General features: G+C 35.6%; 1 protein-coding gene across 19 annotated transcripts in view; it reads right to left on the reverse strand.

Moving 5' to 3' along the window:
* Positions 1-12,500, reverse strand: part of tou (bromodomain adjacent to zinc finger domain 2B toutatis) — a 413,452-nt gene that overhangs the window by 46,149 nt on the left and 354,803 nt on the right. For 11 of the 19 annotated variants that reach the window (XM_070115190.1, XM_070115173.1, XM_070115185.1 and 8 more), the window contains exons 3-7: positions 9,663-9,751; positions 6,216-6,248; positions 2,727-2,909; positions 2,112-2,138; positions 403-486 (exon numbers count right to left, since the gene is read on the reverse strand). In XM_070115190.1, the coding sequence (XP_069971291.1) occupies positions 403-486; positions 2,112-2,138; positions 2,727-2,909; positions 6,216-6,248; positions 9,663-9,751 (416 nt within the window). Of the gene's footprint in view, positions 1-402; positions 487-2,111; positions 2,139-2,726; positions 2,910-6,215; positions 6,249-9,662; positions 9,752-11,916; positions 12,071-12,500 lie in introns of those variants that run through there. The other 8 variants (XM_070115176.1, XM_070115184.1, XM_070115177.1 and 5 more) reach the window with 8 other exon arrangements.

Here is a 12,500-nt window from a genome sequence, read left to right on the forward strand (position 1 = left end):
TTGGTACTCATTTGTTGGCATCTCAATCTGTTAACTGTAAGTATTGTAGAAATAATGAGAAAAAATACAAAATTAACAAAAGTATACATTGAAGCTAGTTGACTACTATCTACTCTAATCTTGGAGAGTTTTAACCTATCACCGTCACTAAATATGAATGAATCGGGAACAGCACCACATGATTCCCATGTCCACTTCCCAGAGTAAAAACAATAACACAAAATTTAAAAAATAATAAATACCCAACATACGTAGTAAAACTCCATCCACACCACAACTACAATTCCACAACCACAAGACCTGCTACATATCACTCCTACCACACATGCTTATACGACCACAATGGGAGTACCGCACTTACAACGTGACATACCTGTACACTCCGTACCGCATCTAACATACCTGTAGAATCGGAGAAGTGCGCCTCGTGTGAACGCGGATTCATCCCGGCTCTGTAGCTGCTTTGGTTGTACCGGTAATGTTGATCTTAAAATGATATCATTGCCCGGTGAACTTTTGGTTTGTTAGGAATGGATAATTTCTACGTGCACTAATTAAGTTTCCAAAAAATCTCAATTCTTATTCAAATGTTTCTAATACTTATGAATCTGAATCTGATTTATGAAAAACAAAACAAAGCAAAAAAAATAACACTAAACACGTGAGAATGAAAGAAATGCACAATTTAAACATTTTCAATATCACAATTGGAAATTTTGGTTTCATTAGATAAACAAAATCTAATGATTTCTCTCATAAAACAACCAAAAATCGGAAAGACAAGCAGTCAGTCGTTCTTCCACTAAACCTGCTGCACTTCTCCGTTTATACAGGCACAAGTGTGATAGCCTTCAGCTCCTTCCTGCTCATTTCTTACACGGTTTGCACCAAGAGGCTCACACAGTAACAACTTTTATAAAAAATATCCATTTTTCTGTAATGCCCTCATACAGTAGAATGCATTTACCAATATGGTATACATACATACAAACACACACACACACACACACACACACACACACACACACACACACACACACACACACACACACACACACACACACACACATACACACACTCATATATATAAATATATATATACATATGTATAGTATACATGTATATAAACATACATTTGCATAAGTAGACATATAAATATACATACTTACATACTATATATATATCAAAAAGTCACAGATGAATGGGAAAACAGCCACAATAAGAATATATCATACTGAGACATTTAGAACTCATCAACGCTTCCTCATCAGACATATAAATAGCTGTAATGGATTCACAGCGAATCCTGACTAGATTATACAGTGGCAGAGAGACAACATGAACAAGAGATGAATATACTTATAAGTATGTGTACACATACATGTACACACGCACACACATGCACGTGTACACATGCTTACGTAAAAACACCCACACACACACACACACACACACACACACACACACACACACACACACACACACACACACACACACACACACACACACTCTTTTGTCTTTACATATATATCAAATCTATCCAAAAACAACATGAATATCAAATCAATGTCTTAATCTAGTTATCTATTTGTCCTTATGTACTTTAATTACAGGTGTTATTGATGGAAAGGGATACAGTAATGCAGATATGCTTTTACACTCGTACTCAATCATGCTTGCTCGCTCCTCGCCCACATACTAGTTCACTCACTTTTTCACATCAAGAGAAAAATACTTCCATCAATCATATTTTCCACTGCATAGCTTACTGCTACTTTCCATTGAAAACAATTTATTAATTATGGAGAACACAGAAAACTGAAATGAGAAATCTGACAAAGATTACTAAAAAGGACTAAATGAACTCAATATCTTAACGAAAGAGTTCCTCAAGATCATAGAATAAAGTGAACTGTACTTAAACTAATATATGTAACTTACATATATACCAAGGGCAATATGTGAATACATATAGATACACCAAATACCAAGAAAATACACCCCATCGTTCAGTCAGGGAAAATTATTATCTGAAGGAGGAAAAGCTTCCATAGACCCAGTATCAATCAATTGCTCAGAAACCCTTAATGCACAAACTTCGAAAATCTCACCTCCCATTGCTCGATCCTGGTAGGCAGCTAAAAGGATGGGAGAAAAGTGATTTTTAAAAACATGATCAATCGTGCAACTTATTATATAGATGAGGGGGGAAAAAGGAATTTGGATTTATTTTTACAAGCTCTCTTCAGGAACAGATTTGTTCTATGTTTACAAATGGATCTTTTTGAACCTTTTAAAAACATGAAGCTGACATACCAGGAGCAGCTAATTGAGGCAGCATCTTATTAATCAAATTGTTAAATTTACTGGAATTTGATTGTTCGAGTGCCCTTAGATTTACACGAGGTGAAACAAGTGAAATTTTGGTTAACATTCTTACACTGTTTGCACATGTATCAAAACCTCCTATGTCAATCTGTCTTAGTGTATAATCCTATAAAAAAAAAAGAGAGAGAGAGAGAGAAAAAAAGAAATAAAAACAAGATCAACAAAAATGTGAAGATGTAATTAGATTCAATAAAGAAAAAAATATATCAAAGAAGCCTCTTGATGGACACACCGCCGCCAGAGTTGTCCCTTTCCAGTGTTTCCCTCTGCTTGACCCCGAATCTTTCATGAACACTCGCAGGGCAAAAGAGCCTGACAGTGTCTTTCATCATCTTTACCTGCAGCTGGTCCAAGACTAGCTAGTGCTGCAGCCTGTTGTGCTTGCTGTGCTGCTGCCAAGCTCGCCAAGCCGGCTGCGGAACTGGAGGGTGGGAAGCCAGGCGGCAGCCCACCCCAACCCGGGATGCCCGCTGCCGCTGCTGCCCCATAGGGTCCTAGGCTACCTGCTCCAAACATGTTGGCTGGGGAGGAGAAAGACAAGTGCAAGATGAGTCACACTGGAGATGTGCGTGAAAAAAAGAGAAAAAAAGAAACAGAAACATAAACACACACACACACACACACACACACACACACACACACACAAAGTGTGTGTGCTTGGGTGTGTGCATGCATGTGTGCATGTGTTTATATATGTGTGTGTGTGTGTGCATGTGTATGTGTGCATGTGTGTGTGTGTACGTGTGCGCGTGCGTGTGCATGCGTGCATACATGTGCGAGCATATGTGTATATAAATATATATAAATACATATACATATATACATATCTTTAATTCTTTTATTACCTTGTTAGGTTCATGACCTGATCTTTATACCAGAGAAACAAAAAATACATAATAAGACACCACAAAGACACCACGTAATTCATTCAACTTGACAAAGCCCGAGACATCTCATCAATAGCAAAATGAGTTTGCCAAGCACAACACAAGTAGCTTATTGTAAGGTGAATAATTAAAAAAAAAAAAAAAAAGTTCATCAACAATATTTACATGAAAACCTCTCATGCACCTTTATTTCACATGCAACACCGCAACACACCTGTTGAACAAGCCATATTAAAACTAACATCAAATTTTAGACATGGTACATATTGGCTTTTTAAGTGGTACATTAGTCAATATCACTGCCTGATGTATTGCTCAATGTGCACAATGGAGTTTCCAATGTGCACCAGCAAAAGGTAATCATCTTCCACTTCTTTAGAGTGAGGAGAGGAATGAGGGAGAAAGAAAGTGGGAAACGGGGGGTGGGGGAAGGAAAGGAGAGAGGGAGGGAGACAGGGGGAAGGAAAGGAGAGAGGGAGATAGAGAGGGGGTAATAGAGGAGGAGGGAGGGAAGGAAAGGAGGGAGGGAAGGAGAGGAGGGAGGGAAGGAGGGGAGGGAGAGAGGGAGAGAAGGAGGGGAGGGAGAGAGGGAGGGAGGGAATGAGAGGAGGGAGGGAAGGAGGGGAGGGAGAGAGGGAGGGAGGAAGGGAGGAAAAGGGAATGAGAGGTGAGAGAGAGAGAGAGAGAGAGAGAGAGAGAGAGAGAGAGAGAGAGAGAGAGAGAGAGAGAGAGAGAGAGAGAGAGAGAGAGAGAGAGAGAGAGAGAGAGAGAGAGGGAGGGAGGGAGGGGGAAGAAGAGGAGAGAGGGAGGAAGAGAATGGGAGGGATAGGAGAGGGAGGGGACAAGAAATGAGGGAAGCAGAAAAAAAAGAATAAGAAAGAGAGAATTCTTTAGACTCTTCCCAAAACACCAAGAACATAATCATCAATATCATTATCATTAGATAAAATAAAAAAACACAAAAACAAATTACTTGATTTTTCACTACCCTAAACTGAAAAAAAAAGAAAAAAGTACAAAGTTTAAGATACATAGAACCAACAAAATGTACTTGAGGAATGTTGCAGATTCTCACTAAACAAAACTCTGCCCTTCTCGAGATTCCAGTTTTGTTGACAGGGTAAAATTCTCGTAAGTGGATTAAAGCGACAGCTAGTGATAACAACCTCGCTGACTGAACGCTAAACCTAAACACCATCCGTCCCAGAAACTTGTAAAACACCCTATGCATAATCACACATCTCTCAAATGAATAGATGCACGTACTCTGGACTGAGGGGATAATGTGAGTGGTTCAGTTTGAAATAAATGTTTGACAAGATTAAATGAAAGGCATCCTATAACGAGGAATAACAGTTCTTTCATTCCATTTCTTTTATGGACTTCCAGGTTTCCCTTCTGAAAAGAGTTATGCTTGGAATACCAACAAAGGAAGGGAGAAAGAGGAAGTGATAGGGTAAGTAGCAGAGAAGGAATGGCTGAATATAAAGATAGGAGATAGACCATGGAGGGGGAGGAGGGGTGGGGGGAGGGGAGGGGAGGGGAGGAGGAGGGGTAGGGGGAGGGGAGGGGAGGGGGGGGGGAGGGGTGGGGGGAGGGGAGGGGAGGGGAGGGGGGGGAGGGAGGGAGGGAGGGAGGGAGGGAGGGAGGGAGAGAGAGAGAGAGAGAGAGAGAGAGAGAGAGAGAGAGAGAGAGAGAGAGAGAGACAGAGAGAGAGAGAGAGAGAGAGAGAGAGAGAGAGAGAGAGGGGGGGGGGGGGAATGCAATACACATACAAGAAGTGATTCATATATTTTTTTATGTAACTTTCATAATAGTCTAATTGAAAGATAGCCAACTTACTCAGAAATAACTAAGATTAAATGGGTAATGTTTCTAACCAACATACCCTAGTTCATTGAGACCTACCCATAACTGTGATAGCATCACTGATTTAAAATATCATAAATGTTATTAAAGTACTAGTAAGTGTGACTGTTTCTATATCTTGATCACTCTTAAATTTTCATTGTAACTGCTTTTTGCACACATGCAATTATACATAAACAAACACACACACACACACACACACACACACACACACACACACACACACACATTCATCAGCAATCACCATATGCAAAAAAATCCCATAAAACAATCTTTGAAGACAACAAAGAGACATTTAAAACACAACTAGAATGAGGCTAAATCCTAATGAAACGTACATTCTTCTTGCTACATTCCTTGTGCATGATAAATCGTGTGCCAACTGGTCATTACACTCTGCTTTGTAGAATGCACGTGCAACTTAAAACCTTTTGAGATACACAACACAACCCACATGCACATGTTTCAGCTTAAAAGTGAACTATACTTATCTGTTTGACTTGGCATGTGCGTAGAATAAAAAAAAGTGTGACTCGTTGTGAATTTCAAACACACAAGGGCAGGCACCACATGCACTCATTCGGTCTTTATTTGGGGCTCAGACTAGCTGTTCGATCATATGAAAACCTTTAAAAGCTCACGTGGTACTACTTCTATTCACAGCATCCAATTTAAAAGTTACGTTAGCCTTTATAGATGTATGAAATTAGACAACCAAGACATTGTTCATTCAGTGATGATAATAATAATGATAATAATATTAATAGTAATAATAATAACAATAATAATGATGATGACAATAAAAATCAAAATCACCACAGTCACATTAAGTCACTTTTTGAATATACTAAAGCCGTCAAAATTGTGCAGTAGGCCAAGACAACTCCAACACAAATGACTTAACAAAAGCTCTGCTCTCCATGAGTGGGAGATGTAGTAACAAAAAAAAAAATAATAACAATAATGATAAAACATGAACAAAAGCCTCTTAAGTGTCTCTGGTTGAAAGCAAATCAAGCAACAGGCAGCAGAGGGACAAGATACACCGCAGAATCAGAAGACGCAACTTACACAGTAAAGCCTGCTCTTGGTGCACCCACGGGGCTATGGAGGAGAAGAGAAACAGGGGGCTTGAATATCCTTTCACTTTATGTGTGTACAAACTCCCTATTCCCCAGTACAGTTTCCTGTGTGTATACCATGGGCCTATCTTCATACTCCCGAAACTAAATGAAGTTTTTCAAAGACATCTTAACGTCTTTTCCATAACAGCACCTCATACAACTACTTGATCTTGGCTCCATGAGGTTCCTTTTTCTTCAAACAGTCAATGATCTTCCACATCCTTACATAGTTCTTATGAAGCTGAGAGTCTACCAAAAAAATATCAAACCACAAAGCTTAACCTCTAAAATAATTCAAAACGTGATAAAAAAAAGCCCTTAGTTGAAATATACTGAAAGACAAATTACTGTAGAATGGCAAAAGCATTCCCACCTATCAGAAAAAAGTACAGAAAAAAATCAGAAACCCCTTAATCACTGCTAGACTGCAATGACTTTCTCCTATTATAATGAGACATCCCTTCTAAAGGTAAGTTTTTCTTGTAAATTAAGATCTGTTTTTCTAAGATCCTCTCCTATAAGCAAGATTCTGATAAACAAAAAGAAAAAAACAGGAGATACACCTAACTGAGAACTTGTAAAATATAAAGAAAATGCCTAAGGACTACAAGAGAAATATCAGCAAGTTCATCAACAATGTCAACAAAGACAATTGATACTTACAAAGACAAAAAATATCCATAAAAATTCACTTAGCATACCTAAAGTCTGGAGACAAACAGCTATTAAAAAAATGTACGAACATCATAATATTATCAAACTTTTGCTCAAATTTCAGTAATCGCATAATCTTTTCTACAGACCTCTATAAATAAAATATTAACATAAACTCCATCCTACAAGATCTTGTCTATGTTCTCAACTGGCTTGAAGTAGAAACAGACATGAATGACAATGAATATAACCAAAACCAATCAAATACATCTCCGGCACAGTCAAGATGTTCATTCTCATTCTTACCTGATTTCTACATCTGTCGCAATAAGATCTGTTCATAACTGGCTTAAACAAACATCTCTACCCAAATACCATCTTAAAAGAGTATTTAGATTTTCTTCTGTAGTCATCAGTACTTTAATATGTATGGAAGATAGTAACTCCAAATAGAATCCTTCAACAAGATATCAAACTCAACAAACAATTGAAAGGTATCCAGTCCACATTATGCATGCCACATAAAGCACAACTCAGTGAACAATTATCAGTACATTTCTACCATTACACAGAGTTCCTGGTTACGTTTTTCAATTTCTCTCTTTATAGCATACCGTTCATCAAAAGGCATCTTATATTACATATCATAGGTTTAACTGTCAGAAGTGAGACCAACCCAAATAGCAACTGCTCTGCATGCAAATGAACCCATTTTCAATACACCCAAAAATTATCCTGACTGTAAAGGAACTATATTTCCTGGTATGTCAAAGGACAGCTTTGACATGAACACAAAAATACTGCCAACTGATGATTGTTAATGCTAGTTATCATATAAACTTTTACACATCAAAGGGTATGACAGCAAAAGATTATCATCATGGTGGTCTATAGCAGCAGCAGGGAATAATAATTGCTAAGAATAACAAAGCTGATGATACAATAAATATTAATAATAGTAATAATACTAATGGCAATGTGAATAACAATGAAAAATAAAGATAAATAAAAATATATATAAAAAAAATATAATAAATTAGAATAATAATTTAAAAAAATAACATTAATAATAATAATAATAATAATAATAATAATAATAATAATAATAATAATAATAATAATAATGATAATAACAATGATAATAATAATAATAATAATAATAATAATAATAATAATAATAATAATAATAATAATAATAATAATAATAATAATAATAATAACAATAATAATAATAATGAGAACAACAACAACAACAATAATAATAATAATTATAATAATAATAATAATACCAATAATTTAATTGTAATACTATTATTATTATAAGTATCACTATCACTATCATTATCATTACTATTATCATTACAATAACAATAATAATAAAAATAAAAATAATATCAACAATAACAAGAACAAATATAATCATAATCATAATCATGGATCTAAACTATAAAAACAATAATATTAATAATAATGATAATAGCAATAACAATAGCAATAGCAATAATTATAATAATAATAATAATAAAATAATAATAATAATAACAATAACAATAATAATAATAATAATGATAATAATAATAATAATAATAACAACAACAAAAAACAAGAATTTAAAAAATGATAAGACATAATAACAAAAATAATAATATTGATAATATTGATAACAGTTTAATGATGATAATTATGTCATGATAATAGCAACAATATTACATACTACTACTACTAACAATAATAATGATAATATCAATAATAACAACAATAATAATGATAACAATTGCAATAAAAACTATCATAATAATAATAATGATAATGAGGATGATGCTAATGATAAAACTAACAATTAACTGTTTAAGAAAAATATACAACAACAGTTAATACAGACTCTCATGACAATAACATTAAAACAGACTGTGAAACAATAACACAACCACCCATATTCTTCACAACAACAAAAGTAAACAATGTGTTAATAAGAACACAATAAGAAGCCTCAATCAACAACTGAATACTCATAGCAACAATGATAATAACTCGATACAAACTTCTTGTCTCTCCTTGTTATCATAAAAATACCTAATAATATCAAACATAAAAATGAATCAAAAAGATCTTCCACATTATCAAAATTATTCAAATCATTATTTGCTATTACACTACAGTTATCACTACACATTATCTACATGACAATGACATTAATATAACAATAACAGAAATTATATCAAATAAAACAATAAACAAAAAATAGTAATTGAAAAAAATAATATGAATAATAATAATAACAAATGCTAAAATATCATCATCTGATAATAATGACAGTAAAAATAATAATAAAATATACTAATGATGACGATTATGATAACAATAATAAAACAACAATAATAATAATGATAATCATTATAAATATAAATGTAAAAGTAGTTATGGTTATAATACTTAGCAGTCATCACAAAAATAAAATAATAACAATTACAATACCATAACATTTATAATCATTATAATAATAATGATGATAATGATGATGACAACACTAATAAAAAAAGTAATAGACTGCAAACAGATAAAACAACAATAAAAAAAATTACTGCTACCAATAATAACAACAACAACAAGAAAACTAACAATTTCCATTCCCCACCATAATAACATTACATTGAATGCCAAATCTTAACGGAAAACAACACACAGTTGTAGGGGGGAAGGAGGGAGGCTGTGTGCTGCAGTATTTTCACATTGAACTCACCATATAGTGCAGCTGTTGCCGGGTCCATCCCGGGTGGCAACCCACCCCGGGCTTTGTCCCCTCGCTCGCCTTCTCTGCTGTTGTCCATCCTGGTGAGAGAGAGAGAATTGGTGAGTGTATTTCCCCTTTCATGGTCATGTTACAGTTAGATTTTCTAACACTAATTTGGATAAATACCTGTCATAACATAAATAATTCAGCAAGGTATATATCAATATCAATAATACTAATATTATAATAATATTAACAAAAAAATTAATAATAATGATAATGAAAATGAAGATGAAGATGATGATGATAACAAAAATAATAATTATAATAATAATAACAATAATAAAAGCAAAATAATAATAGTATTAATGATAAACATGGTAGAATAATAATAATAATAACAACAATAATAACAATAATGATAAAAATACTCATTATAATAATACTAATACTAATAATAGTAATAACAAAATTCAACCTCATACAGTAAAACAGTGTAGGCCTCTAGAGACTACCCACAAGAACCCCAACCCACGACAGTAACATGGACATATCTTTGCAAAGATCAAATCTTACCCTTCAATGTCTATTTCATTTAACTAATAAAATTTTACCCTCTTACTATATAAGCTCTATACATGAACACTGCCAAGTTTGCATGTCCAATATATCAAGAAAACTGGCCAGTCACTGCCAGGTCCAGTTCGTGGCATTTATTTTTTTCTGTCAGTCGAGTTTCTTTTTCTATTCTTGACATGCACAAGGTCTGTATAACATGATTTTAGCATACACTGTAACTTCTGAATGTCATCAAGATATCAATTCATTCAAGTAGAATACACCCTTTTTGTGACTAATATGAGGTATGTGTGTATGTGAAGAAAGCGAGTGAGTGAGTGAGTGAGTGAGTGAGTGAGTGAGTGAGTGAGTGAGTGAGTGAGTGAGTGAGTGAGTGAGTGAGTGAGTGAGTGAGTGAGTGAGTGAGTGAGTGAGTGAGTGAGTGAGTGAGTGAGTGAGTGAGTGAGTGAGTGAGTGAGTGAGTGAGTGAGTGAGTGAGTGAGTGAGTGAGTGAGTGAGTGAGTGAGTGAGTGAGTGAGTGAGTGAGTGAGTGAGTGAGTGAGTGAGTGAGTGAGTGAGTGGATCTGGGGGATAGCGAGCGTATTCCATATATGTCCTCACATATATAAAGACGTCTTCACAGTCAAATATTTTTTTTTTCCTAAACTGAAGTTTCTCCTTCTGAATGTATGCACACTTTGTTCCTTGCATACTAATACAAATAAAAAGATCAAAGTTTTGTTTAATATAAAATACTCTCTGACTGCTATTTTGAACTTGAGAGAAACTGTAAAGTGTAAAAAAATCAAAGTAAAATTCCATAAGGGGTAAATGGAACGACACAAACTAAATCAAACAAATCAAAACCTTGTCCATCGTAACTTTTACATAGCTCCACTTGTTCACATGACATAATTAGCTGCACAGGGATGATGAAATGTTTTAGACTCGAAGGACGATTCAAAACTCTTCCTTGCTCTTTCACCTATCTATTTTCCTTTTTTTTTACTCTTACTTTACTATGTATTCATTTGTACTATAGATAAAAAAATATATATGTATATGCACACATATCTATTTCAGCCCTACCTGACAACATTGTATATATACAGAGAGAGAAGAGAGAGGAGAGGGGGGAGAGTAGAAGAGGGAGGAGGGAGGGGAGAGGGGGGATGGAGGAGGAGGGAGGAGGAAGGAGGGAGAAGAGAGAAGAGAGGAGAGAAAGGGAGAGAGAGAGAGAGAGCAAGGGAGAGGGAGGGAAGGAGGGGGTAGAGGGAGAGAAAGAAGAAGAGAGAGAAAGGGAGAGAAAGAGGAAGGGAGAGAAAGAGTAAGGAAGAGAAAGAGGAAGGGAGAAAAAGAGAGAGGGAGAGAAAGAGAGAGGGAGAGAAAGAGGAAGGGAGAGAAAGAGGGAGATAGAGATGCATATTCACTCCAGATACATACAGCTAAACAAGTTAAAAAAGGTTTCCAAATATACACAAACTATACAACACGTCGCACCTTCTGCTCTGAGTATTCGAAGTAAACCCAACTAACACGAACATCCATTCAAAAATAATTTCACCGGGCTTAGAAAAAAGTGAGAGTTGCGTAGGCCTTCGAGCCGGCCACAGCAGAGGCAAAAGAAATTCAGTCTACTTATCTACCCTCATTAACCTCTTCTCTCCCCAAGCACGAGCTAAAACGATAGATCTATAACTCATACCTCGTTTACTTGGTGATAATGCGACCATAATCATAATTCCGAAGTGTTTTTGTGACCATTCCGTGAGAGGCGAGCGACGGCGTCCCAGCGATCCTCAAGCGAACATTGTAAACAAACTTGGTAAACAAACGATCTTCTAAGACTTCCCACAAATAACCGCCTTTTATTACAGGGCGCCGATTTTATGCCACAGTATCATCATAATGTGATGAAAGTTCGCGGGTAATAGAGAATAAGTACGGTGTGTTAATATGTACATGTTTCTATGGTCCGATAGTAATACGAAAACTTTGTACATTTGCAATTCACGGCGTTTGCCACTCTTTTGCCGAAATGATTTTAAGTGACAATCATTTCACGCGAACTAAACTTTCCAGCCTTTACGAAACCGTCGCAATACTTTACGAAAACGATGCAATTTCAGCGACACGCCACGAAAACCGGCGAGAAATGTGTAACGAACGCTGTAACTCTAAAAATTACCGAGCGTCATGTAGTTTCTCAATGGCTGGCTGCTAGGCCTGTAGCAGCCTAAGGCAACGCGGTTTCCTGTTAGGCTATTTGAGCGATGGCGTCCCACTCGG

The sequence above is a fragment of the Penaeus vannamei genome, chromosome 37 (assembly GCF_042767895.1).
Source record: "Penaeus vannamei isolate JL-2024 chromosome 37, ASM4276789v1, whole genome shotgun sequence".
NCBI lineage: Eukaryota > Metazoa > Arthropoda > Malacostraca > Decapoda > Penaeidae > Penaeus > Penaeus vannamei.